This window comes from Mytilinidion resinicola (genome assembly GCF_010093595.1).
Source record: "Mytilinidion resinicola strain CBS 304.34 unplaced genomic scaffold BDZ99scaffold_14, whole genome shotgun sequence".
NCBI classification, from domain to species: domain Eukaryota; kingdom Fungi; phylum Ascomycota; class Dothideomycetes; order Mytilinidiales; family Mytilinidiaceae; genus Mytilinidion; species Mytilinidion resinicola.
In genome coordinates this window covers 159,026-186,483 of record NW_022985450.1, presented here as the reverse complement: position 1 = coordinate 186,483, position 27,458 = coordinate 159,026, and the positions used below count along the sequence as shown (strand labels likewise).

General features: G+C 51.7%; 7 protein-coding genes across 7 annotated transcripts; 2 read left to right on the top strand and 5 right to left on the bottom strand.

Annotated features, from left to right (window-relative positions):
- Positions 1-3: 3 nt before the first annotated feature.
- Positions 4-919, bottom strand: BDZ99DRAFT_392622 (PhyH-domain-containing protein; the record flags this gene model as incomplete). The annotated part of the gene is made up of 3 exons (XM_033715799.1): positions 4-263; positions 312-708; positions 752-919. 3 exons carry the CDS (start codon positions 917-919, stop codon positions 4-6), a joined length of 825 nt encoding a protein of 274 aa, XP_033574111.1.
- Positions 920-1,532: 613 nt separating this feature from the next.
- BDZ99DRAFT_447429 (uncharacterized protein) lies at positions 1,533-2,426 on the bottom strand (the record flags this gene model as incomplete). The annotated part of the gene is made up of 2 exons (XM_033718013.1): positions 1,533-1,993; positions 2,071-2,426. 2 exons carry the CDS (start codon positions 2,424-2,426, stop codon positions 1,591-1,593), a joined length of 759 nt encoding a protein of 252 aa, XP_033574110.1. The 3' UTR covers positions 1,533-1,590.
- A 1,516-nt stretch (positions 2,427-3,942) lies between these two features.
- BDZ99DRAFT_393111 (subtilisin-like serine protease-like protein PR1A) lies at positions 3,943-5,398 on the top strand (the record flags this gene model as incomplete). The annotated part of the gene is made up of 6 exons (XM_033715827.1): positions 3,943-4,158; positions 4,217-4,429; positions 4,478-4,528; positions 4,578-4,731; positions 4,835-5,176; positions 5,235-5,398. 6 exons carry the CDS (start codon positions 3,943-3,945, stop codon positions 5,396-5,398), a joined length of 1,140 nt encoding a protein of 379 aa, XP_033574109.1.
- A 1,836-nt stretch (positions 5,399-7,234) lies between these two features.
- On the bottom strand, positions 7,235-10,434 carry BDZ99DRAFT_465072 (uncharacterized protein). The gene is made up of 3 exons (XM_033720462.1): positions 10,190-10,434; positions 8,599-9,868; positions 7,235-8,359 (listed from the first exon to the last, which is right to left on the bottom strand). The coding sequence occupies exons 1-3, from the start codon at positions 10,414-10,416 to the stop codon at positions 7,625-7,627; spliced, it is 2,232 nt and encodes a 743-aa protein (XP_033574108.1). The 5' UTR covers positions 10,417-10,434; the 3' UTR covers positions 7,235-7,624.
- A 1,692-nt stretch (positions 10,435-12,126) lies between these two features.
- BDZ99DRAFT_465069 (uncharacterized protein) lies at positions 12,127-12,926 on the bottom strand. Its single transcript, XM_033720461.1, has one exon. The coding sequence runs from the start codon at positions 12,891-12,893 to the stop codon at positions 12,153-12,155; it is 741 nt and encodes a 246-aa protein (XP_033574107.1). The 5' UTR covers positions 12,894-12,926; the 3' UTR covers positions 12,127-12,152.
- A 1,492-nt stretch (positions 12,927-14,418) lies between these two features.
- Positions 14,419-17,351, top strand: BDZ99DRAFT_573034 (uncharacterized protein; the record flags this gene model as incomplete). The annotated part of the gene is made up of 8 exons (XM_033728254.1): positions 14,419-14,928; positions 14,991-15,088; positions 15,135-15,270; positions 15,323-15,736; positions 15,790-16,122; positions 16,178-16,294; positions 16,352-16,387; positions 16,616-17,351. The coding sequence occupies 8 exons, from the start codon at positions 14,419-14,421 to the stop codon at positions 17,240-17,242; spliced, it is 2,271 nt and encodes a 756-aa protein (XP_033574106.1). The 3' UTR covers positions 17,243-17,351.
- A 1,181-nt stretch (positions 17,352-18,532) lies between these two features.
- On the bottom strand, positions 18,533-25,934 carry BDZ99DRAFT_447421 (uncharacterized protein; the record flags this gene model as incomplete). Its single annotated transcript, XM_033718012.1, has 4 exons — positions 18,533-19,141; positions 19,199-25,384; positions 25,434-25,577; positions 25,626-25,934. The coding sequence occupies 4 exons, from the start codon at positions 25,932-25,934 to the stop codon at positions 18,641-18,643; spliced, it is 7,140 nt and encodes a 2,379-aa protein (XP_033574105.1). The 3' UTR covers positions 18,533-18,640.
- Between the last annotated feature and the right edge of the window lie 1,524 nt (positions 25,935-27,458).

Genomic DNA, 27,458 nt, shown 5'->3' with positions numbered 1-27,458 from the left:
GGTTCATACAACGAATTGCTTCCCCAGCCCTATGGAGAGCATCGGAGAACCAAATCCATATCTCAGTGAGCCTTCTGAGTACTGCTCACCCTCCTGTCTCAAATGCGTGGGAGGCCAAAGTTTCCGGCGGTCTTCGTAATACGGATCGTGGAGATCTCCTTCTTTCTTGCAATTATACGTGGCATAGATTGCCTTGCGATCATTGGCACTCGTATTGGCGCCGCTCCTGTGCGCCAGATATGATCCAAAGACGAGGAGCTCACCTTCGAACTTATTAACGTGCCACCTCCATGGCCTACTCGATTACTCACCAGCTTCCAACTTTACGGGCGTCCAGGTCTGTCTCTCAACCCACGCCGGCTCGATGCAATTGTCGCTTTTAGCGATCGGGACATTCATCTCATGGCTTCCGTCCACAACATCAAGACCACCGTTCGTCGGGTTCGACGGATCAACCGCCAAAAGGATAGTCAAGTGCTTGATGTCTTTGATATGCGTGTACGCTGTCGAGTCGAGATGCGGAGAGAATCCGCCGCTGCCCGCCAGCTTGTAATTGATCTTCTCCTTGAACAGTAGCATCTCTTCTCCCGCCAATTGATCCAGGATATCAAGCAGCTTGCGTCCACGAAGCAGCGAGTTGAAACCTTGATGATAATTGGCGTAGTTCTCAGTCCTACACAGGACTCGTTTCCCTCGAGCATTTACTTCCTATCTATATTTAGCGGACGGACTGAGATCCACCTCAAAGGACCATGCATGCCTCGTATGGCATCCAAGGCGAATCCTGTTCCCTGGGCCAGTCGTGCACCTCTTGTGCCCAGCTTTGAAGGTCGCTGACTTCCACTTTCGAGAGCACATCGTGCAATATGAGATATCCATGTTCTTTGAAGAAGTCGCACTGAGTTTTGGAGACAGCCATCATGAATTACAGACCGCCTCTCAATTCATCGGATTGCTATTTCAATCTCTTTATCGCTTAAGAACCCCGCTCAGCATGGCAATCTATCGAGGTCTTCTTGTGCTAATCGCCACCGCGGAATGCCACCGCGGGGCATAGTGCGTGCCACTAGCTCCCATATAGGTAGCTATTTGCGCAACGGCTGATAAAAGGCATTGCTCGGATTGTTTACAGAAGCAGTTTAGAGCGAATTCAAAGTGTTGTCCAAGGATGGGCCTGGTGTCGTGAAACGTGCTGCGATACCATACGTGTGGTTGGCTGGCAAGCTCGCACTGCATATAGCTCCGACTAACCTGTTTCTGTCTAGGTGTTACATTAATGGAGGCACGACTAGAGACGAAATAGTCAGCCGTTGCTCCCGAATCTCAGACATGCTCTGTCCCGTGAGCCTTGGCACAATCCGTAGGTACGCGAGGCGGTTATGTTCACGCGGCATCTATGATTTTGAGAATTGTGCGATTCGATTCGTTACTTTTGTTAACATAACTGCAAGACAAGTCTTCACGTTGAGTAGGCACCACGCGGGGCACGCCGCGTATTCACAGCCACCCGATGTCTATCAAATCGAGCTCTACACGGTTCGATCTGTTAATCTTGTTGACAAAAAGGACGACTAGGCTACTATTCTGTGGCTACCACCCGGCCACGTCCTTCACGTCCCCAGACATCGTCCCAATCTTGACAGAATACACATACGTATCCATCTCAAACTCTTCCGCCCGATAAGCACCAAATTTCGGATCAGCCTGGCTACTCACCATCGTGCCGTTGATGAAATGAGTTCCATCCAGCATCTTCTGAGGCTTACCATCCCAATACAGCTGCGCCCAACCATCCTCGCCGCCTGGCGTGCCGGTGTGGATGGCCATTCCAATCGAGTACTTAACGCCATCCTCGAGAGTGCGGTTCCAGAAAGTAGTCCGCGTATGGCTGTTCGGCGCTTCATGATTGAACGTCAGGATACGCTCGTTGTGCTCGGAGGAGAACTCGAGATTCAGTGGAATGAGCTGGGTGGACTGCTCTACGAGCTCTTTCCTAGAGGGAAGTCAGTTCGATTTTCCACTGCCACGTCCATGGACTACGAGATTGAGGTACGAGGGATGACGACGTACCATTGGAAAATGACGAGATTATGCCGTATCTTGCGAATCATCACCTGGTACCCAATATAGTACGTGGTATCGTACTCAGTCGCGTAGAACAGCGAGTGGTACTCCGCACGCCGGTACCCCTTCTTGCGATGGAAGTGCGCTGCGGGGACCCCAGACGGGTCTGTGGCGGTCTTGATGTAGAGGTCGGCGGAGTTGGCTTTTGGGCGTTCGCCCTTAGTCTTCTCGAGATTGAGGTAGCCTAGGTTGCTTGCAGGGTCGCTGGAAGAGGCAGGATAGGACATCAGGGTTTTGGAGAACGTTCGTGGGAGAACTATGAAGAAAACAAGGACCTCGGGACGAAAGAGGTGGAAATGCATATTACTAGAAGTGGTAGCGACCGATGGATCACGTAAAGATCTAGGAAATCAGCGAGACTCAAAACAATAAAGCGAGGTACGACACTGCTCACATTTGACTTCATTGCTTATACTGACATAAACAGTATATACCTTTTGCTTCTCGAAATTGGGTGTAAATTAGGAAGTGATCCTACACATCCAGGCTAAGCGAGGGAAGCGGAGATCATTCTCAAAAACCTCAAAGCCGTCTATTTCCCAAGACTGGCCTCCACTATTACGAGTCGTGGGGAAGGGCGCAAAGCCTGTACAAGTGAATGCCGTGTGGCTATGCGCGCCCTGCCAAGATCCGACCCCTACTCAGTCGTTACGATACACAAGTACGCCCCCTGCAAGTTACCCGTCTGATGTTTCAAACACCGAGTGCAGGCATTTGAGCACGAGCTGGACCCACTCCGGCAGAATGTGGAAGCTATTAAGTGGGGTGGTTATAGAGCGCTATCCTTTGCTCGCGTCAGGTCCGAAATAGGTAACAAAAGAACGTCAGTTGTGGGGCTGCTGTTTCGTGGTAAGGTTTTGGACTTGAGTTGGATGGAGAGAGACCGATTTGCCAAGTCAAGCAATGTGCCTGTTGTGGTCAGGAGAGCTTGCTGGTCGCTCAACCAATGCCACCGCCCGTCTTGGAGCTTGCACCCCAAGGTCATTTTCTCAGTACCACCCATGCAAAGGCCAGGGGCTATTCAATGTTTAACGTACAAGTGCAACGAAAGATTTGCCAACCAAAATAAGACCTGATAAACCAAGTCCGAGTACCTCTCTATGCTAATGCTTAGAGTCCTTCAATCTACTCCCGAACGTAAAGCTATAGGAGAGTTCCTAAAACCACGAATTCATACCATAAGCTATAATATGCTTCTAAGCCCACTAAGAATGGGCTGCTGTGACTACCTTCATGTTGCGAAACGAACTATACTAGGATTGTCTTCCAGTCTCGGCATTGCGGACAGACTAGGGAACATCGTCCACAGAAATCTACCCAAGAACAGACAAATTTCTACCTCTTTGCCTGCATTTTTGATCATCTAGCTTGGCACGGTGGCACGGTGGGATTTTACTATGTGCATGAAGGCACACGCGCTATTGCAATCGAGGCATCTTCGAGCTCCAATTCGTCGGCTTCCAACAAACAACCCGAAGCACTGGGCGAGGGACGGCACAGGTGTCTTTATTCTCTCTCACAGCCCCGCTGTCTTTGCTCGACCACTATCGAACCTATCATGGGCACTTACGCTGTCGTGAGCAGCTTGACCGCCATCTTCGATGCATACGCCATCCAGGTTACGGATTCAAAGACTCAAATAAGTTCAGGGAGTTCCTTCATTCACAGTGAAGTGCATAGTTTCACTTCCTAACATTCACATTCGTTTGATCCACTCCTCTTGCCGATATGCGGGTTTCTTTCGTTTCTACGACGGCGGTCGTCCTGCCCCTTGCACTCACTGCTGTGGTATTCGGTGCCAACGTAATCAACTCGAATATGAAAGATGCGATCCCAAACAGCTATATCGTCGTTTACAATGATAAGGTTGACTTCGCAGCTGTCTCAGCCCTGGAATCTGAACTTAGCACTATGCATGCCAAGCGAAATGACGGCCTTAAGGGTATCGGCACGAAGTGGAGCATGCCTGGATTGAAGGGATTCAAGATTGAGACCGATGAAGCAGGTCTGGCCAAGATACAGTCGTCGTCTGAGGTGAGTGGTTGAAAGCCACATCAACATCTTCGTTAAGTTTCTGATCTTCGGCGCATAGGTCGCGTACATTGAACAAGAAGGCACCATGAAAGTTAATGGCATAGAGAAGTCCAATGAGCTCGTCTATCAGCCCGGTGCGGTATGGGGACTCTCCCGAATCTCACATACCCTATCCCAGGGATGTGGCAACGACGACTACATATACGACTATTCTGCTGGCACTGGCACTCGCGCATACATCATTGACACTGGAATTTACCTCGAACATAATGTAAGATTCTTGAAACCCAGCGTCAAAATGTTGCTGACAAGGTGATAGGAGTTTGGTGGCCGAGCCATCTGGGGGGCCAATTTTGTTCCTGGAGCGCCCGTGAGCATCCAAAAAGCCTTCGCTATGAGTCGCTAATTCTTCTTTCTAGGACCACGATGACTATGGCCATGGAACACATGTCGCGGGAACTATAGGCGGCGGTACATACGGAGTATCCAAGAACATCACTCTAGTTGCTGTCAAGGTCCTCAACTCTTACGGCAGTGGGAGCTGGGAATATATCATCAGTGGCATCGAATGGGGTGAGCTCACTTCTACACCCCGGCAAAGCATCCCTACCGTACCATTCCACCACACGGAGCGCTCTCATTCTCGCATCTTCCCACCGCTAACCCAACCACACAGTCGTCACCAACGCGATGTCCCTCGGCATAACCAACTCCTCCGTCATCAACATGTCTCTCGGCGGCTCCCGCAGCGAGGTCGTCAATCAAGCTGTGCGCGTCGCCACATCTGCTGGAATGGCTGTCGTCGTCGCAGCAGGCAATTCAAACGACGACTCTATCTACTGGTCGCCTGCCTCCGAGCCTAGCGCCGTTACCGTAGCGGCGACCGACTGTACAGACACGCGGGCCGACTTCTCGAACTTCGGACCGATCGTGGATCTTTTTGCGCCAGGCGTGAATGTCACGAGCTCCTGGACTGGCTGTCCTGGATGTGTTGAGACGATTTCAGGGACGAGCATGTGTGAGTTCCATTTTGCTTTGCGACACTTACTGTTAGGAGCTGTACTGACTTGGGGTAGCTACGCCGCATGTTGCGGGCTTGATAGCTTATTTGATTGCTTATAATTCTATCTCCGCAACTCAGGCTATCGATGTTCTTCATGGTCTTGCAACGAAGGATTTGGTCAAAGATCCAGGAGCTGGGACGCCGAATTTGCTTGCGTATAATGGTGACTATTGGTGATTTAGTTGGAAGACTGCTATATTAATGAGAGGGAGGAGCTTTCGGTTGGGTCGAACTCTTTGAGAGCGCGAATGAGTGGAAGAGAATAGGTGGTTCGGGAAATTCTTTACTTTTGGCGAGCTGTCTCGTTTGAATGTTCCTTTGGTTTTGACATTTTCTAGGCACTAATACAAATGCTTTCAGGCGATGAGGGTAGCATGATCTTGATGCTGACAGAGTTGATGTCTTCCTCGCTGCATTGACCCAGTCAATCCACAGATGCGAGACCTGAAGAAATTGCGACCGATATTCACATTAGGCTAACATGAGAAGCAATCAGAGACACATGAGAAGCAACTGAATATATCACACCGCTCTTCTAGACCCCTATCTTTCACTTCTCATACGCCAGACATCGACGTCCACCCCCTCACGTCTGATAAATCCGCAAGGGCCCAGATCCGCTCCGTTATCCCGCATGTGGAGAAGCAGGGGGGTTCCATATCGAAGTATGCGGTGTCACTAAAATTGCTAAAGTAATCCAGACACAATTGGTCCAGCAACCACGGGTCCCACGAATCAGACGCTTGCCGATACCCATAGCAAGATCTAGAGGCGGGTCTGGCGGGATGGTGATACGTGTAATTAGAAGGATGGAAGGTCGATGTAGGTAGTCAGTCGCTGCTGTGTTTTAATCTTGTCTATCTCTTGTATATCAGCTTTTCACTTTAGCTTCGACTCGCTCGCTCATACACAAGTCCTTATATCTCGCACCTCAGTCTCACTCTCCGCTCATTCACACCTCAACGCAACCTGACATGCACCCTCTCCTCTTAATTGCTCTCCTTACCCTTGTCACGGTCTCGGGCGGCAGGATTGCCCTAGCTAGCTCGGGCAGGTAGGTAGAAGTAATAACTGAATTCACTACGTGTTCTATAATGCACGGCAGGCAGGCGGGTTGAATAACAAGACGTAGCTCAAGGAGCTACAAGGAGGCAGGGCGGCGGTCGGCAGGTATACTCCTGCCAAGGCTCGCATAGGCCCTTGCAACAAGGCCTCTCGCCGGGTCCTAACATCACGTGTTACGCTGTGCAGCAAGCTTCACCGTTCAAGCCGTGACAACCCTCTTCCCACTCCTCATCTCCGCCCACGGCATCATTGCCAGCCCCCCACCCCGCGCCGTCGGCCCTTCCCTCATCTCCGCCTGCGGCACCGGCGTCTCCAATCTCATAACCGCAGACAACACCTCTCACGTCGAAGGGCTCCCAGAAGCCTACGCCTCCTCCCCACCCGCCCCTTCCTACAACCACTCTACCCCCACCTGCAACTTATGGCTCTGCAAAGGGCTCCAGTCCGCCGACAACACCGCGAACGTGCAGAACTATGTCGCGGGGGAAGTGGGGCCGTTGAGCGGGGATGTGCCGGTTGCTCAGACGGAATTTAGTGTAACGATTCCGGGGGGGTTGGAGGATAGGTGCGCGAGTGCTGGGGATCGTTTCAATGAATGATAATTTGGGTGAGAAAGTAGGCTAATGATACCCTCATAGGTCTTGCAATGGTGGTGGTATGGCACTAGCGCGAAGCAAACGTATGAATCTTGTGTCGGCTTTACGGTTGTGAAGAGTGCGCCTGTGAATCAATTCTAAATGAGTTGAGATGATGGGTTATGGTTCTAGGCTGTGCCTCAATTGGTTCCGAGCGGCGCAGTTGAGATGTTGGATTAGGGTTTAGAGTTTCGCGGGAATGGGGCACAGTAGAACGGTATTGCGACGACATAGCTGGATGAAATGGTGTTTTTTGGCTGTGATCGTGCCGAAGTGATCTGGATTACCGATCTTTGAAGTACGGATAGAGAAGTGAGTTATGGGGTTCAATTAAGCTTAATATAACGTTGGTTCTGGAATGTGTGCTGTCATTCATGGCGACCAATCAGCGGCGGGGATTCTGGATTACCTCTTTCATCCATGAAAAGGCCCGGGGCTCTGACTGAGCGATTCTAAATACTCTAGATGCTTGACCTCGCACCGGTTGATCCCGTATGAAAGCCACACGAGCCCATACGCAACGCAGTGTCATCACTTCAGTCGTGAAAGATTCATCGGCCTCGTTTAAAGCTTGAAGTCAAAATCACACGGAGACAAGCCAGTCAGAGCATCTACGTTCATACGGGAGTCGTTACGTCTATTCAATATACGTGAGCTATACAACATAAGCCAGATCATCTACATGCGCAGGCCTTGGATGCACTTAAAGCACAAATACAAGCGCACTCATAGCCATTGCAATCACAAGCGCCATTGCGCTGTCGCGGCGGGAAGCAACGCCTGTCTGCGGCCCCTTGGGGTTTGCAGCAGGTAGCGTAAGGCCACCGCTGATACTGCTCTTGTCACCTGTGCTGCCCTCTACACAGCCCTTGCCGTTGGCCCAGCGTGCGTCGACAGCCGCCTTCCAGACTTCCGTGACATCGCCAAACAGATCCGGGGTGTAGAAGAGCTTGCAGTCGGCAGCCTCGTAAACGAATTCCAGCGGAGTGTTGGAGTTGTCGCCTTCGCGGATGTTGTCACGGAGGTTGACTGCCGCGAAGGGGCTCCCGTCCGCGCTGTAGCCAGCACGCATGAGGGGGCGCTGGGCTTGAACGAGGGCGCCGAGCTCGGTACCGTTGATCTTGTCCTGGTCGTCGGTGAGGAATTTATAGGCGCTGGAGGCCTGTTTGAAGACCTCGAGGAAGTTCAGGACTTGGGCGCCCTTTGAGCCGGCAACACCTTGCATGGGACCGGTCTTTGGCTGACCACCGATGACGACTTGCTGCACGTGTCCTTGAGCCTTCATGAGCTCCGCGAAGATGGCGCAGGTGGAGCCGCAGCCGCCGTCTTGAAGAATGACGATGTTCTCGGGTTGGAAAGGCTGTGGACCGAGTTTATTGGCGCGAGTGCGGTAGCCGCTGACATCCAATGTGAGGTCGTCGGAGAAGAAGTTGTTGAACTGCGTTGATTAGCTATGAGTCGACAGAATATAGTGCTAGGTCAGAAGTCTAGGCACACGGATTTATCACTGCTGGGCCTCTAATCTTGCTCATCCAATACCACTGTAAGGAGCAGCTCGGCTTCCTGGCAACGGAGCTGCTCCTGACAGTGGTAACTAGCTCTCAAAAGTAGCTTCCAAGCAATGATTTCGGTGCGTTTAGACGTGTGGCCTAGTACTGTAGTAATGGGAGAACTTACGTTGTATCTCTGAAGATCCGTAAAGTTATCATTGTTGAACACATTAGGTCCGAACATATCCTTCCAGGATGAGAAGTTCTGGCCATCAACGGTCATCGGGACCTTGTAGTTGAAAATACTGCTCCAAGCAGCGGCAAGCAAGCTATCGAGGCCCTTAGCGTTGAAGTCTGCAATGGCCTGCTCGTATGTATATCCTTCTAGTTGCTTGCTCAAGGCTTGGCCGACGACGTCGAAAGCCTCGCTGGCACGGTAGCGTGTCGCACCCCATGGCTCAAGAGTAGGAAACAGCTGTTTGAAAAGATCAAAGCCCAGGAAGACTCGTCCTCCGCCGTTAGCACGGGTATCGATCACAAGCCTCTTCTTGCCCTTTGCGGTAGCGTCAGCGAAAAACTGGTACACCACATCCTGGAACTCCGGTCCACCCTTGTCAGATTCAGGACCGAAAGAGGGAATACCAAGCACAGCGACGTCGTCGTAGCCCTGGCCTCCAAGATAATATCCACCAATTACACCCTCAGAGTGCAAAAGAACGGCGTCGGGGTAGCCAGTAGCCGTCGGGTCAGCCCTGGAAACGAGTGTAGGCTCACGCTTAACCTTGGAGCTCGGGCTGGGTGGTCCTTGGTTGCAGAAAGCTGAAAAGAATTCCTCGCCGCTGGCAACATTGGACATATCCGCATTGATCTTGGCGTAGTTGGGGAACTCTACAGAGGTGCCGTTGTCGAAAGTGATGAAGGTAGAAGCACCATCTGGGTAGCTGCCGCTGGCAAAAGAATCCACGGGTTGGCCAATCGAGGCACCGGCCTGGTTGTAGAAGTTCCGCTCATAGCGAGCATCTTTGTCGTGATACGTGTATGTTTTAGCCCAATCATTCAGGTATTCGGTCGCGGTCTTGTTGTTGATTTCCGTGATAGGGGAGGCCTTGAAATCGTCGGTACGCTCCTTGATAATATCGTAGACGTTGTACAGCTCGGGAAGAGCCTTTCCGTCGGAAGATAGAGAAGTTAGGGACAACTCGTCACCACCTCCAAAGAGATTACCCCTCGAGAAGATGAATATGCCTAGAATATCGGCGATAAAATAGAGATGGAAGTCATAGGCCTCGGTGATCGTGGTGGAAAGATCGAGTTGAAAGGTGTACTCGTCGTCATACCCATCGCCGTCTAACTTCTTGTAAATAGCTTTCAGGTTGCCGATGATGTCCAGGCGTTCTTCGGTGTAGCCTGCGGGAGGGTCGGCGATGTAGGCAGTATTTGATTGCCAGCTCAAGTACCTAAGATGGTGTAAAGTCAGTACTTATCCTCAGAATGTGAGAATGAGGACCAATGTTGGATCAGATTGTACAGTACTAGACCATAAGTCTGGGCACACGGATTTATCACTGCTTGGCTCCAATCTTACTCACCCAACACCGCTGTGAGGAGCAGCCCGGCCAGTAAGTAGCTAGTTAGGCAAGAGGCAGTCTGATTTACACTGCTTGAAACTTGACATAGTGCCTAGGCTTTTGAAATTTCATGGGGTTTCCACAAACAGTGATAAATGCGTGTGCACAGACTTATGACCTGTCACTGTATCATAGCGAGGGCATACTTACAGTAGAATCTCGTTCAAAAGAGCTTTGTCCTCATCCTTTTGGATAGGAACAGACTTCAAACACGCGACCGCGTCCTCTGCAGGCACGTAGGCCGCCGTGGCTTGGGGATAATCGGCCAAAAAGGACGCAGACAGCGCACTCACAGTCGCACAAGGTTCATCTTGAGCCGCGACTAGAAACCCGCCAGTAAGAACGAACCCGCTGAGAAGGAAGAGATCAAACAACATAACGCGAAGTTATGACAAAAGTGACTGTGTTCAAAACTCGAGAATTGGCGTACCACGGCCCTCATTTAATACTCATGCTCGTCTGGGCGAAGGATTCTACACGCACTGACAGCCATGGGGCTGAGCACTGGGTTCTGGGCTCTGGGCGCGCCCCTCGATGTTTCTGCACAATTACATGGTGATCCAAAGGTGACTAGGTGCCAAGATGGGCTGAAGGGCGCGGTAACAGAACTTGGGGGATTCGAGCCCGGTGTACGGTATGCCAAGCAGCTAATTGCATCTTGTTCGAATCAAACGGTGTCATGATGGACAGCCAAGACAATAGCTTGAGGAAGTGCCGCCTCCTGTTCGGGATTGCGGCTGACACGGGTATGGCCGCCGCTCTCGGATGGCATCGCCATTTTGATAATCTGAGATGATGCTACTGAGGATGCTTACTGCTGGCTGTGGCTAAGTGGTATCGTAGGGCTGATGACGAGTGTGAGTTCGTTGCTTCCATCCGAAGGAAGATCAGAGGAGCCAGGGGATGGGTGGAAGCGAGAGGGCGGAAGTCAGAGCTTGGCGCCGGTCACGTGCTGCGACCTCTATCCGTCGTGCCGTCTACCCGCCCCAGTTTGGCACCGGCGGCTGTGCTTCGTTCCAGGGGTCGCAACCGGTCAACATATCTTGGCACTTTTAGGTAGAGCATTGCGGCACGAGCTAGCTGTGGCTGATGCCCCTGGTGTTCATTTAGGTTTCCTTGGCAGTGAATTGTTTTGAGCACCCACCGCCAAATTTAGTAATCCCTGCCTGAAGCTGCGATGTAGAATCTGGAGGTCGCTTAAGAGCCCCTCCTTTGGAAAGGCTAGCCAGTACATAGTAAGGCTGAAGGCATATGTATCAGGCTCCGGAATCGGGCTCCGAGGGTTCACCTTCCCGAATAGCATTAACTATACCCCGTAACGAATCCCTCGGTTCGGTTGGGAGCACAGTCTCGGCGCTTCCGCCATAATTATGGTCACCTGGTGCGGAGGATCACTACTCCGACTGCAAACACGAAATCGAAACTTCCGTTCGTGAGACGGCCGCATCCAACCCCCTCTAAACGTGTCAACAAAGATGTTGTTTTACTATAGCGGGACACCGCTGGCCGCATTTCATTGAGACTGCACTATAAATCTAAGAAAATGCAAGGTCATGGATAAATCCGTATGCGAAGGCTTGTCTGTATGCGGTCTTAGGGCCAACAAGCTCAGACAAAAAAGGCGGCTGTGTACATGAATGTGGCTGGGACTTTTCGCTCCGGCTTGATCTTACTCGACACGACAATGTTCGTAATATAGCGAAGCTGGTACGTGATACAAACGAAATTGAAGCGGTTCCAAGCCGCTTCGACCTGTATCCGTCATCAGTTCAAACCTTTTCAACATTCAGATCACGCCACACCCGCTACACCATGTGGAAGTCAAGCTTCCTGTACGTTATCAAATGTAGCCGAAGCATTTCTCGGCCGGCTTGGCTAACATCATTGTCGTGCCGAAGATCCCGACCATCATATCCCTTCTGATTCAGTTCTTGTATCTTGGCAGCAGACTTTTACGTGTCCACAAGGGTAAGCCGGACGATCATCCGTGGGGTAGTAGTCGTACCTATTGATCCGAGGGGACTCCGCATTAATGATGGCATAAAGGGATGTGCAGACCTCAAGTAGCTTGCCTGAAAACCGTCTTCTTCGTTGAAATTGCATCGTCGCCTCATCATTCTACGGATGAAGGCTGCTTAGGTATAATCGGTTTAGACGGTGTCCCCTGCCGCCTGGCAGAAGCCTGGTTCGTGCCACTCTTCTTGTCGTCCACAATCCGTAAGACTTGGTGCGGAAAAGTATCATCGCGGGTTAGTTGCTTATCAGCAGCAGGAGAAGAGCTAGAGTTGGCATTGTTTTCCCAGTGCTCGAAGAAGTCGATAGAGCTAGTGGTTGACTTTATCGATGTGAAAAGAACCTTCACGATAATCTTGTCGTATTCGACTAACTTTGTAATGCTCATCAACCATTTCTTGATGCGGTCGGTGTTTCCGTTCGCATATTCGTCAAGCAATTGGACACTGTCGATAACGACGTAGAGAATTATGCCAGGCTTGAAGCTTTCTATGAAACTTCTGAAGCGGTCTTTGAGCGCCTTGCCGGAAAGAGCAGCTAAAGCCGCGTCATTGAGGTCTGTGATTTCAGCGGAATAGCTGGAATCGATGTGCGCCATGTATTGCGATCGAATTAAGCACAGAAAGCATCTCAATATGGTGCTTGTTGCCATAGCTCCTCGGGCATCTTCTAATAATTTAGCCCGGATAGGGTCCAGCAAGTCGCAGAAGTGATGAAGAACGACGTATCCTCGCTCTTGAGCCGCATGGACCACGTCAAGAGCGAATTCGCTGGTCCAGTTGAGAAATTCTCCCGTGGAAAACCCTTCGAGGCAGAGAAGTGACGAGGTTTCTGATTCCATCCACTGGGACACTTTTGGTTCATCGAGGATGTTTATTTTAACGTGCGATGCATCCTCGACGAGAAATCCCTGGTGCAAGTCTAGCATCCCGATCAGCGGGGGAGCAGTAATGTATTGCGTGTAGTCGCGAAGATCTGTATCGTGGGAGAGTAAGTAATAGTATACACGCTCGAGGAGTAAAGTACGGACCTCGCCCATGCTCCTGCAAGAACTCTAGAATTTGACTTTGCATCTCTTCACGTATGGCTGTAGTTCTCGCCTCTGACCCTCCTCCGACTCGTCTTAGGTCGTCGCGCAGTTGCATCATCCCTTCTCTTGCAACTAAATACTCATGGCGATCCATTTCGTCTTTCTTTTGGTCAAGCTGCTTGGAGATACCTTGGGCGAAGGAAGCGTTTATGACTAGTTTTATTGCTGATCAGGAAGAGTTAGCTACGGTTTGAATGTCTGCATGCAACCCTTACCTTTAGACTCGACGAACGTGACCAGAATGGTCACAGAGTCTATAAAACACTGCTGCACGCCTGCCAAATGCTTAATCGCATTAGGTGTAGCAGAAGGAACATGAACCACCACTCGCTCAAATACTCTGCCGACGTATATTAAGAATTCTAGAAATTCAGCGTACAATGCCGAGCGATTCCGCAGAGCATCCATTACATGCCCAAGCGCAGCCCAGAGTAATGAACGAGACGGGTCATCGTCCAATGCAAGTCGATCCATAGTGACGCTACAAACCTCGAGTGCGCCGGCAACATCAGATGTACTGACTCGTCGACGATCGGCCCTATCTCTACGGTCAACCCTCTCCTCACGCCTGTGCAAGCGACCGAGGACATCGCTGAGGTCGCTTTTCCTGATGTCTTTCGCTTTGATGTACTTCGTCCGCCTCACTGCTTCATTGAGGCGAGCGTAACTTTCAGCTACGATACCTCTGTGCATCGCCGTCAGTAAAGTGCAAAGTGATTCATTGGGATCACAGACCTTGGGATGTGATTGGGACTCTCGTGCGCTGTATCAGGCAAGACGGAGCTGTTGCGTGGAGCCAACGTGTCGATTTGGAGAGCTGGCTCTGGCAGGACGGTGCCGAAGCGGCGGACAAGGCTAGGAGCTGGCAGAGGCCCCTCGCGGGAATCTATTTCCTGCATCTTTGACACCAAATTCCACAAGCCGAGTCACCTGACATTTATACGCACAGGGCAAAGGTTGACTGATACCAGGCCCGATCGAGGTGATATCCTGTGTGTTGTTCAACGGAGAGAAGGCTGATGTTGAGGACGGCTGTGATTAAAATACGCCCAAGGGCCCCAACTACTTTTCAGCCCCCAAATACACCACCGCATGAAACTCGCGTAAAGATACCAGGATGGTATTCAAGTGCAGCCGAATTGTATCGATAAGCAAGGCACCCTGGGCGCCAGGACGCCTCAGCTGAAATGGCTGTCCCTCTCTACTTCGCGGCGCAGAGCAAGCACAAGACATCAAGCAGCGCAGACATCTAGCATTCGATGCTAAGGTGTACATTATGGCCGAACGCTTCCCACTGACAGGTCTTGGCGCGGCTCTGTATCAAGAGCAGATCAACAATCCAATTACAGAGACTCCGCGGGGACAACAAGCACCGGCGTATTCGAGAAAGCTGCCATTCTCCCTTCTGGGACAAATCGTCTACGACGATAAGTCGCCCATCGCCAGAATCCACAGCATTGCGGACAAGGATGGCTCATCCGATACCGCTGCCGAGCAATGTCTTGTCTCTGGTAAGCTGGAGCACGTCGAATTCGACCTCTCCTACCTTCGCGAGGTTATTCTATACATTCAGGATGTATACCCAGAGGGCTTCACTCTGACGGACGGGCTTGACCCAACAACAAGCGACACCGACTTCTTCGAAGAAGCAAACCCGGCGTCTGATTCACGCGCTTTAAGAGAGAGATGCGCGTTCGTGGGAGAAATACTAGATTTCGGTCAGAAAGGTTACTGCATTCGATGCGTAGATGCCCTCACCAACGGGGCCTTCTGGGATGTGATACGAGTAAGTTCCACGCGTTGGATAGGATGCAGTTTCATGTTCTGATATCAAACCCACGCCAATAGAGTGCTGGCTGCGATGCGCCACCTTCGTTCAAGGGAGGCTTGCACATGAACTCTTCTCATCTCTCTACAACCAAATCTCCTACAGTTGGACGCATCATGTATGGCGCTCCAACATCACTCTAGAGATGAGCTCATCGTACTTAGCGTCGTCGAAACAATCTCGTCCAAAGTGCTGGTCGCACTCCATACAGCGTTGGAATACTACTTCGCAGTCACTACCACCATCGACTTATATGCCGGAGAATTACGACTGGGATCAGACGTACCTTATGACGAAATGGTACGCAAACTGGCGCGCGAAAGCACCGTAGGTCTAGATTAACGCATTACAGATCCGAGGAACCAAATCCCGAGCCCGACACTATGCTATCAAATTTCTCTATGTCCTAAGCTTCGAAGACCGAGCTCGGTTACCGATGCGGCATAGGCTGAGAGTGAAAGAACTCTACAACGACAAACTGTACTCAGATTTTTACATCGGGCTTGGTACGACGGCGATGCAATTGAGCGAGGAGATCGACCGAGCGAAAGGCCTTCCACCGTATGCGCCTTTCAGACCATGGTCCATCCTTGTCGTTCCTGCTGTGCCAGACTTGCGCCTGTGGAGAGAGCATCGTCTTGAAACAGACGTGCGCCTCGCAAATGCATCCGAGGCCTGGATCTGGATCATAGCCGCAGAACACAAATACGTCTTTGATCATATGATGAGCTTATTCCAGAAAATATCCGACAAAGTCTCGCCTCCGGTAAGCAGAAAAATCATCTTGAAACATGATCGATTGCGCTAATCACGTTACAGAGGGATTTTATGTTCAACCTGGACTACATTGAGAAGCTTTTGTTTGACGACGAGAAATACACGAAATCGAAACTCTACTTCTGGGCATACCAAAGCCTGGAGATGATTCAAAGCACGCTGAAGGAGATTATCGAGCGATGGGAAATTTATTGCTCCCACACGGATCTTTTCGACTTTCGGAAAGAGGCCCAACCCTCGTCGGAAAAAGCGACACACTACGCGGCCAGAATAGAGCAGGTGTCGAACCGAATGGACGATCTGATTAAGAAGTTCCGCGGCCTGATCAAAGATTGCAAATCCAAACAAAAAGAAATCGCCGCTTTGCGAGATGGCGTAAGTCTACTGGCAATGGCAATGCGAATCCCGCTAACAATTCGCTCACTAAAAGCTCTTCAATGGTTCTGCAGTCCTTGAAAGCCGCAATTCCTCGAAATCGGCAGATCAGTCTCTCAAGCAAAGCCAGATTGCCATCGCGCAAGGTGAAAACATCAAGATCCTCACCCTTGTGAGTACCTACCTCTTCATTGATGTCAAATAGCTTCGCAGTACTAAAACTTCTCAGGTATCCATATTTTTTCTGCCTTTAGCCTTCGTGACAGTAAGTTTTTCACGCTTCATTAAACTACGCCTACCTCCCTTCTGATATACCCTCTTCCGATTCCTCCCTCTCAATCACTCCCTTCAAATTCTTCTCGCTCAATCCCTCTTTCTCAATACCTCCCTCCCAATACCTCTTTCGCAAGATTTCCCATCCGATACTTCCCTTCTGATACATCCCTTCCGATGCCTCCTTCTGCTACATCCCTCCCAATTCTAACACCCCCAGTCCGTCTTCGGCATGACCAACCTTCCCTCAAGCGTCTCCATGAAATCCTTCGGCATCGCCCTCGTCTTCATCTGCATCCCCTCCTACACCCTCATCGGCAGCTTCATGAGCGAGCGCGGCATGAACGGATGGCGCGCCGTCATCAACTGGCTGAAAAACAACCTCATCCCGCAGCGCTGGCGAACCCTGCGAGTGAAGAACGTAATGCTGGGCTTCTTCTGGCTGGCGAACTGGGAGAAGCAGCCTTGGGAGCCGCCGCTGGATAAACCGCCGAAACCCAGAGTCGTCCCTTTTTTGCCTCCGAGGCAGGGGCATCACCAAGGCGCCAGAATGGAGAGAGACGACGGAAGGGGTTCTTCGGATGAGCGACTCCCACCAGGAAGTGGGAAGGGCCCGGAGTTTATGCAGACGACGAATGTGAATGATGAAGAATTGGAGGATAAAACTCCTGCACGCGAGCAGCCGTCCACGACGGCCCCATCGGATAATCAACGTCTCACAGGTAACACAACTAAGCCGCCGAGATGGAGACTCAAAGTGTGGAACCGCGGCGGAGGAAACGAAACCACGCAGACGGAGAGTAAAGAGAGAGATGTCGAGAAAGAAGCCGCGTCGCGTGAGAAGTAGCAATCTGATAATGCCTTGCCGTAGATATACTTGTTCACGCTGTCTGGGGTAGCTTCGCGATGTTACTAGTTGTCCGAAATGCCGAACTTCTCTCTCATACAGAATGCTGAAACTGCTATGAAGCTCCTCATGCATCAGTGATCGAGTGGACGGATTTCTATGATGAAGTGTTGTACCTCTTTTTCGAGACGTCGCAGATGAAGCACATGTGGCACGTGCAGCACGTGACCTGACTCGACCTCGTTGGCGATATATAAACCCACCTCGCAGCTCAGGAATCTTCTTCCACAGGAAGCTGCGAGGGGGAGGGCTCTGGATCAACATCTCCACCGCCAGTAAGTGATGTGGACTAGAGGAGAGGTCAACTGTGGAAACACAATTTCTCATGCTCGATCAAATTGGATTGGTTGGGATGTCATGTTCTTGGGAGCTGGGTGGATCGAGATCTGAAACGGAGGAGAGCGATATGGGCTGGAGGAGGGATCAAGCCATCCGAGGAACGATGCCATGATTTTTCGTTCAAATTGGATAGGTTGGAACCTGATGGCCTCGGAAGCTGGGTGAATCAAACTTCATTTCCGAGAGGACACGATGTGGTTCGGAGCGTGTCGCGAGTGTTGGCGCCCTCTTCGCTAGTTGCTGATGATGGGCTTCGCCATTATAATGTATGGATTGCAGTGGTGATCTTTTCGAAAGGTTGATATTGGGCAGCACTTTTAGTCGAGGGTTGCGATTTGGGAAAGAAAGGGATTGAAGTCAGCAGCGGGTTGAGAAGGTAGTGAGCAGCATTGATGCAACGGTAGAACCACACCTCCATGGGTCTTTTCCTCTTGCGAAGTTGAACAGAGACCATGGGGATATAAGAGCTAGGTTTTTGACCTCCCACCACCACAACAACATCATGAAGCTTTTGTTGCCGTTATTGGACACAACAACACAACATCATACGTCGTGGTTCCTTTTTTTTTTTGAAACATGCTCAACTGCATGCTGCTCCTCCATGCCCATTGCATCGAGCCCTCTCGGAAGATCTTATACTCCTCAGACCACCGCGTCACGTTACGTTCTCCCGAATCACATGAGCGCTCTCCACGATTTGATAGAACGAACATTAATTCCAATAACAAGCCCAACCTAACCCAAACCCAAACCCGTACACGCTGAATATGCAACCCACACCTCCCCAAACTCCCACACCCCCCACGAACCCCAATCACAAAAACGCCCTCGACTTAATCGTCACAGCAACCCTCCTCCTCACTCCAACGCCCCCAACCCCAACACCCGCTTCCCCCATATTGCCGCCCTCAGCTCCCTCCACCAAATCCTCCCCATCTTCATCTTCCTCGGCTACATCCTCAACCGTAGCCCGCTTCATCCCACCAAGGGCGACGTGATCTACAAAAAACCCTTCTGGCCACTGACTCTCCGCAAGCCCCGCAGACTCCCCGTAGCCTGCGCTGCCTTCTCCTTATCGCCTAGCATTCCGAACTCGCCCAACGGCCCAATCGAGCTACCGCGCCGACTCCGTACATCTCCCGCCTCGCTGCCCCCCGCGCCTGGCACGCCAAGCGCGCTGCGGCGCTCCATCCGGAGCCCCTTCCACCCCTCCAGCTCGCGCTCCATGCGGAGGCACTTCTCGCGTTCCTCGCGGAGCTCGCGCTCTGCGCGCTTGGCTTGGAGCTGCGCAGCAGAATCGGAGGATTGGAGGTCGTCGATTGTGCTGAGGAGGTTCGAGATCTTGTCTCTAGCTTTCGCGAGGTCGTCGGCGACGGCGGTGTTTTGCTTGTCGCGTCGCTCAATTTGGGTCTGCAGGTCGCGAACTGTGCGGTCGACGTTGCGAACGGAGCGGGCTTCGGCGGTGCGAGTTGATTCGGCAGATTCGAGGGCTTGTTCGAGCTGGGAGGAAACGTGTTAGCATATGTATGGGTAGAGGGGGAGGTGGCCTTGACTTACCTCTTGAATCCGGCCGTTTAGGAAGCGCACATCTTGGCTTGTGGAAGACGAGTAGGCTTTTGTCTCGAGGTCGATGAGGCGGAGTTGGAGCTCCTTTGCGGTCTTTTCCAAGGCTGCCTTGTCTTTGTGGAGTTGGACGCTTGTTTCCCGCTCAGTGACGATGTCTTTTTGAAGTTCCTGTGCGAGGGCCTCCGCGCGGCGCATCTTGCCAACTGCGGCGGCGGCGATGTCTTCTTGCTGCGCAAGGCCTGACTTCAGATCGAGCAGCTCTCGGTCCACGCTGGCTGCTTGGCGCATAGTGGGACTCTCTCCACGGGCGAGTTCTTCCAAACGAGCAGCGGCGTGCTGGAGACGAGCCTCGAGGCCCCTCTTCTCGTTGAGCAAATTATCGCGCTCAGCTGCAACATCATCAATCGAAGTGCGTAGGCTCCTCACTTGCGTAAGAAGCGATACAATCTTGCCCTGTGCCTCGTTGTGAGCGTTGGCAGCCTCGTCGCGAGAGTTGGAGATATCCTGGAGGGTGATTTCCAGCCGGCTCTTCTCCTTTGCCCACGTAGAGCTGTTCAAGACCTCGTCATCCCACTTGTTGCGGAGTTCCTCTATCTCTTCTCTTAGACGACCATTCTCTTCCCGGATGTAGATGACATTCTCTCGCTCGAGGTCGAGTTCGTGTGTGATAGTAGATAGCTCGGACTGATACTTCTTGCGGGTTTGCTCCATAGAGGTCTCTGTGTCTTCGATGTCGATCGCTCGCTGGCTGCGGTAATCTTCGAGCTCGTTTTGCAGACGCTTCTTAGCTTGAAGCGCACCGTCGAGATCCGCCGAGAGATCCTCAATGCGCTCTTCCCACTGCTGAGTCTGGCGTTGAAGATCCTCCACCATACCATCCATCTGGTTACGGTCGGCCATGATAGTTGCACATGTCTCCTCGGCCTCCCGAGCTTGGGTCCTGGCGAACTGCTCGGCACGAGACGCCTTGAGTACGGCGACTTCAGCTTGCTCAAGTTTGCTGAAGTACTCGTCCGCGCGGCTCTTGTACATGCTCAGGCTTGAAGTAACGTCAATAAGCTTGGACGTCTCCTCGTCAAGTCGGATCTGGAGGTCTGCAAACTCTTGGAGAAGCTGGTTATGATTTGCCCCTTCCTGTTCGCGCTCATAATTGATCTCATCCAGCTCGGAACGAGCGTCCCGAAGCTCTACCTCAAGAGCGATCTTCGCCTGCTTTATCTCGTCGAAAGTTGCCTTTGCTTCCGCAAGCTCGTTGATGGCAACCTTGTGTGCCTGTACGACGGATTTGCGGGAGTGCTCCTGAGAGTTTAGGAGATCGTAGAGTTCCACGTGCGACTTGGTCTGGACCTCCTTCAATGATAGCTGACCAGTTCGGAGGCTGTTCTCCAAAGAGGAGACTTTCTTTGCCGAATCATCAAGCATGTCATGGAGGCGGTAATTCTCACGTTCCAATTTCTGGACGCGGCGAACTGAGGGACTCTCATCTTGCCATCCGTTCCTGGTTGGTGACTGGTTGATTTGATTCTGGAGGTGTCGATTCTTCATTTCGGACATCTGAAGTTGGTTCTGGACTAATTCGAGCTCGGCAGCAAGGTCCATACGGTTATTGAATGCGACGGTGTCCACGGTACGGTCTGAGCGTGCGGAGTCTACTGTAGCATTGCTGATATGCCTCTGGTGAGTTGGAGTATTGGCACCCGAGAAGGTTTTCCTGTTCTCAAATTCCTTGCGGAATTGGGTGGGGGAACGTCTGGCATTGGATGCTTGGTTGACTTGGCTACTGTTCATCTCTTCTAAAAGAGCGCGCTTCGAATTAGTATGGCGGGCATCCATTTCGTTTAGCTCGCTGTCATGCCTCTCACGAAGTTCATCTAATTGAGCCTCTGCCCTCGAGTAACGCTCCTTTGCGACACGCAGCGCTTGAGTGACCGATTCCACACGTTCCGCTAAATCAACTGCCTGAGAAATGCTTGGTTTTGCGGCTTCGTATGTGATCAACGTATCGCCAGATTCGGGATCGAAGACTTTTCGAAGGAGCATAAGCTGACTATGGCATTCCGTGAGTTCTCTGTTTGCATTGTCAAGGGCTGACTGTACGGTGCGAGTATTAGCCTGTGCCTGAGTGCGAAGTTGGCGTTCGGTCTCCAGCTTCCGGTTGACCTCAGCTAGCTGGAGGCTGGCTGCAGAGGAAGTCTTCTCGGCATTGCGGCTCGTCTTATGCTCCCGTGTAATCTCATGGTTCAAGTCTTCCAGACCCAAAGCCAGCTTCTCCTTTTGCTTTTCCAACGAGGTGATGGTGAGTTGAGCGCTCTCGAGTTCACGGAAAAGCCTCTTGTTCTCTTCGTCCGCCTTGGTCTTGTCTGCGGAGAGCTGCGTGATACGAGACCGTTGAGTATCACCGACTCGAGAATTGGATCTGGCAATGTCGAGATTCTTTTGCTGGACCTTGTTGAGAAGTGCCCGGTTATCATTTTCGGATGCCGCGAGCCGACCTTTGATGGTGACGAGCTCCCTTTCGAGACGTTCTTTATGTTGATCGTGGCGGATCTTGTACGCGTCGGAATCTGATATCAGCTGTGAGAGGTTCTGAACTTGCTTAGCAAGGCTGTTTCGTTCAGCCTCGAGTTCGTCGAGCTGTTTGTCTTTCGCATCAAGCTCTTTTCGTTGAATGGCTTGTCGTTCGATGGCCATCCGAGAAGCCGAACGTTCCGCGGCCGTGTCTGCCTCAAGTTTCTCTTCCTGTAACTTCAAGAACTTCTCCCGGAGCGAGCGCAACTCTGTCTGGTATTCCTTCCGTTCCTTTTCGGCTAGGAGACGAGATTCGGTAGCGCGACGCAGGACATCTTGCTGTATGTACATTTCCTTCTCGATTGTAATCTTGGAGTCGTTCAGAGCATCAAAGTCGCGCTTCAAAGTGTCATACTTGTGCTCTCCCAGCATTTCGACATCGTCGCGGGATTGACGCTCGCGGCTCAGCTCGGTTTGAACTTCGAATAGCTGAGACTTCAGGTCCTCGAGTTGGCCCTCAAGCATTCTTCTTCCTTGCCCGGACTTGGCGTCCTCGGATATTTTCTCTTCGAGAAGTCGCTTAGCATCTGCGGCTTCACGTTCCAGCTGACTCTTCTGGGACCGCGTGGCTTCCATTTCCGCCTTCGCCTCGCGTAGTCGGCTTTGGAGGTCATCGTGCTTAGAAGCAAGTGTTCGCTTTTCATCGTCGAAAATTCGTCGATCGGATTCGTACTTTTTGAGATCGGTCTTGACAATGGCTAACTCGCTCTCCTTCCGACGGATAAGATCTTCGTAGCTAGTGGACGTCGAAGAGAGATCCGAGATTTGCTGACGCACTTGCCGGTTCTCGTCGAGAAGCTCCTTGATCTGTCGCTTGCTTGACTGCAGGTCCTTATTAGACGCAGCGAGCTTGAGGTCGAGGTCCTGGTCCGTCTTCAAGAGCTTGGCTTCGAGATCTTGGAGTTTCCTTTCCTTCAAAGCTAAATGACTTTTCAGCATCTTTACTTCTTGACTCAAACTCTCTTCAGCTTGACTCCGTTGTGATCGAACGTTTTCTAATTGCTCTAACTGCTCTTCTAGGCTGGCGATTTGATGTTGGAGATCGTCCTTCTCGTCTTCCAGCCGTCCAATAATCTGGCCAGCTTGCTCTAGTTCATTACGCCAGATTTCGGCTTGCTCTTCGATCTTTCTCTTCGCTTCAATCAGGTCATCAAGCTGGTCTTCAAGCTTGTCTTGATCTTCTATGGCACCAGCGAGCTTTTCGGAGAGCTCAGCCTCGCGGAACTGTAGGCGTTTGAAAATTTCTTCCTTGTCAAGAGCAAGAGCGCGTTCGCTTTCAAGGGTCTGTTGAACACGCTGGATATCCATTTCGGCGCGTCTTCGTTCATCCTCGATCCTCTGGCGTTCAGATGCTTCGGCTTGCATCTTTTCTTCAAGCTTCGCGATCATCTCATCACGTCTTTTGACCTCTGCAGCCTGTCTGGTGGCTCCAAGCATTGGCCTCATACGTACGAAGAGTCTCCACCATGGACTAGACTGCAGGCCAAGGTACACTTGGAAGTTTCGCTGGACGATTCTAGTGGCCTCTGCACGGTAAAGGCGTTTGTGAGCAATGCGTCGTTGAATAAAGCCTCGGGCGTGTGATTGGAAGCTTGAAATTATATCGCGGATGAGTTCGTCACGCTGCTCTTCCAGTTCGGCCAGGACTCCAGCCCTGAAGAAGACTTTTGTGAGGCCAACCCGATAGAAGGATCTGTCCAAATTTAACTTTTCCAAAATGATATTTGCCGCAACCTGGCCTTCTAGATAGCCTTTTGGCATGTTGTTGCAAAGCACTTCGTAGCGTTGACGAAACTCAACGAAAGGCAGACGATTGGGAAATCCGGTGCGTGCAATTCTGATTCCTTCCAGGACACCGTTGCATCGCAATTGGTCTAGGACGAGGGGTGCGCTGAATTGCTTTGGCTTTTTCTTGTGATTTGGAAGAATGCAGCGCACAAAGTGAGGATGTGTCGAGTGGAGTTGACCCATGAGGGTAGAAAGCTGCTCCTTATGGCGCTGAGCAACAGTGCGAAACAATCCCTTCTTGACCCGACTTCTTGTCGCCCCAACCTCATCGTCAACGTCGGCACAGTCCGCAAACAAATTGGCGATGTGCTTGTCTGTAGAGGCTGCAAGCAACCGGGTGATATTGTCGTTGAGAGGATCCTTGTTCTTCTCTAACCATCCTTCCGTTGAGTATTCTACTTCGGCGGCGTAATGAGTGAGCATGAAGCCTTGATTGAGCAACGAGCGGCGGTATTTCGGAGACTTGCGGTCCCAAAGAGAGTGTAGCTTGTCGGTGAAGGTCTTGTCTGTTGCCTTGGGCATGACGGAATCTTCGTCGAGACACGAGAAGATACCGATAGGATTGGGAAGCTCTATGAGGTCGATGGTGGGCTGGAGATCTCTGCCAAAGTCGATGAATTTCCACTCGATCTGCTCTCGGGCGTATTCTTCCTGTTCCAATACGAACATGTGGTGGTTGAAAAATTGCTGCAGCTTTTCGTTGGTGTAGTTGATGCATAGCTGCTCGAAACTGTTCTCCTCGAAGATCTCGAAACCAGCAATATCCAAGACCCCAATGAAGTGAGAATCATCGGCACCGGATCCCGATCGGTCGAGTTGGTGATTGATGCGATCCACAAGGTCGCCGAATCCTCGCTCGTAAATGCCTTTGGACAAAGCGTCAATCGAAAGGTTGACTTGCTCTGGTGTTTGAACCTTTTCGACCCATTCCCGGCCGGCTTTGACGCGTGGATGCAGCAATGCCTTGATGAATGCATCGGGAGCAATACCGAGTAGACGAGCAACTCTCTCCGCTTGCGCTATAGCTCCTGGTTCAAGTGCAGCTTGATCTGCCCGCCTGCTCTCCTTGATTACGGAAATATTACCAAGGTGTAGAACTGATGCGACTGTGCGGAGAATTGCGACCTGGTCCTTGTCGGAGAATCCCATAATGTTAAAGGCTTCGATCAAAGAACTCCATTCATCATGATCTGAGACTCCGGTGATGGCCTCGTTGCCGTGCTTCGTGTATTCGAAGTCCTCAATATCCATGCCGTTCAAAAGAAACTCGCGCTTCATGTTCTGGTCGGCGCCGCGCAACAGTTGGTAGAAGACATGGTAGTTTCGCTCACTTGCGTTGAGCTTAACCACTCTAGACTTCTCCAGCAGGTACCAATCGATGTATGCTCCAGCGATTTGTCCCGTCCTTGTAAACTCAATTCGAATGAATTTTCCAAATCGAGAGGAGTTGTTGTTTCTCACAGTCTGGGCATTACCGAATGCTTCGAGTATGGGATTTGCGCGAAGGATTTGTTCGGAGAGGTTGGAGAGGTTTCGCGAACTGGATTTGACACCCGGAGCATCAGAGGCAGCAACAGCTGCGAGGTATTGGATAACCTTCTTGGTGTTCTCGGTTTTTCCCGCACCAGATTCCCCAGTCACCAAGATGCTCTGATTTGCCCCTTCGTCTACGAGGTTCCGAAAAGCTTCGTCGGCCATTGCGAAGATATGTGGCTTCGTTTCTTCTCGATTCCTCCCTCGATACATGTTGACATAATCCCGGGAGTAGATTGGCAGCGGGCAGTAGGGATTGACTGTGACTAAGAATAGTCCAGAGTATGTCTTTTCCATGAGTTAGTAGATACTTTAGAAGGGCTTGCGGGAAACGTACATATATCAGGTCTGCCTGGTACCTCATATGCAGGTTGTGCACCACTGAAGCTTCATTCAAGTGTGTGAGCTCTGCCATATCGTCGGCCTTGTCAAATTTGGCCGGATTGACCTTGTCGTAACTCTCGGCGTCGATTTCGCGTTGCTGCCGCCATTGTTAGCTTTATACTTGACGTTGAGGGGCAGTTCTTACGCTGCCATTGTCGCATTGCACCAGCAAGCGCCCTTCTTCCAACTCCTCCACTACCCATCCTCTCACAAAGGCGGTTTGTGGATCCCTGAGCCAGACATAACGCTTGCCCGAGAAGTCGCTTTCGCCCTCGATGCCTCGCACCTTTTCCGTGCTGTCCTGCGCATCTTCGGCTTTTATGAATCCCGGAGTGAATGTCCCGCCCGGAGTGCTGTAGCGATTCGAGTTGGAGCGTAGACGCGTCGAATTAGCCCTCGAAGGCACTGGGGCGCTGCTCAGTTGCGAAAAGGACTGATGCCGTGCGTGGCCCATCGTGGACTGCGGCTGTTGATCGGCGAGAGGAGAGGTGATGAGCTGGGATTTCGGGCGGCCGGCACTAGGTATTGGGCCAGGCGACGGCGATGGAGAGTTTCTTATGAAGGGGCTGTTCCGCCATTTGGGCCCGTTCTGAGCAGGCGCGCTCATGGTGGTGGCTTCCCGGCGTGCGGTGACGAGTTTTGCGTTTGTTTACTATTGCGAAGCGGGACAAGACCAGCTCATTCTGAATTAGAGAGAAGGGAAGCAGGGCCCGTCTGAAAGTGCAACGGGCGTATGTACAGTGCAGCGATCACGACAGCTGAGGCCGGGCGTGTGGTGGGATGCGGGCGTCGAATTCGATGGGCGTGTTGTGTCGAGCACGCGCCGCTGCCCTAGCAACAACCGCTGGCAAGCGCGATCGTGGGATCTGCGAGCTTGGCATGCCTTTGAACAGTACAGAATGCGTCCATAACTTGCACAAAAGCGATAGGAATACTGATGGATGGATGGCTAGTGAAGCTCGTGCACGTCTCTTTCCTAGTCTACATTCAGCAGATTAACCTGAATCATCTTGAGTGGTGAGTACAGGTGGCATCCAGTCACTTGGGAGAGCAATAAGAATCAGATCACGTGACCCCGGCTAATCCTCGCCCAGCGATTTCTTAAACCTTCATCTCACCAAGTTCAACCTCGAACCTCCATCACCAACTCAACATCGCCATCACCGCGCCTCGCCGCGCCGCCGCCGGGACCTGTGTTTTTGCAGTATTTCGTTGGCAATTGGATCACTAACACGTTCCAGTCACAGTGAGCGCCGTAATGACTTGAAAGATCTGGACGTGTACCGTGTTGTGGAGCCGTTCCCAGGTTACACTCGACAACAGTCTTTCGCGTCTCGCCGACTGTATCTTCGCAAATCCAGCGCCGGCACTGTGGTGACGGCTCGTATTAACAAGCAGCAGCTCAGAAACGCGTCTCAGCGCCAACAGCTATGTCAAACAACGTCAACCACCCTCCATTCCGCATGCCTTACCCCCCTCAAAACCCTCCTCCTCCGCCCATCGGAGACTTCTGGAATCAATTCTATGCGCATGGTCAACCATCCTCTTTGCCGCCACCGCCATTTCCTCCTCTTCCGCTTGGTCAGAATGCATATGGCATAGCCACTCCACACGGTTCTTATCCGAACCCTTTTTTGCCACCACAGCAAGGCGGACAGCCCCTTCCTGCGTCTGAGAATGCAGGCTTCCAGCCATTTGCCCCTCACAAGAGCACTGCGACTAATAACCGGATTATGGAAATATCGGAGGCGGATAAGGAAGAAGGCGAGTTGACCGAAGGCGATCGGGTGTCGCAATCGCCCGCATCTCAGCAAGCCAATCGTGCCGCTCTGCCTCGCGCGATTCAGAAGCAGCCAGCTCCATCTGTGCAGAGCGCGGTGAAAGGTCAAGTCTTGCCTACTGAGCGGAATGATTCGTCCTCCAGCCGACCTCGGTCTAGTCCTGCTAGCATGCTCAGTAAGTTACTCTACCCTCATCG

Coding starts and splice junctions, on each gene's coding strand:
- BDZ99DRAFT_465072 (XM_033720462.1), bottom strand. CDS start 10,416: ATGTTGTTTGATCTCTTCCTTCTCAGCGGGTTCGTTCTTACTGGCGGG. Junction 9,869..10,189: donor CTTTTGAACGAGATTCTACT/GTAAGTATGCCC, acceptor ACACCATCTTAG/GTACTTGAGCTGGCAATCAA. Junction 8,360..8,598: donor CGGATCTTCAGAGATACAAC/GTAAGTTCTCCC, acceptor TAATCAACGCAG/TTCAACAACTTCTTCTCCGA.
- BDZ99DRAFT_465069 (XM_033720461.1), bottom strand. CDS start 12,893: ATGGAATCAGAAACCTCGTCACTTCTCTGCCTCGAAGGGTTTTCCACG.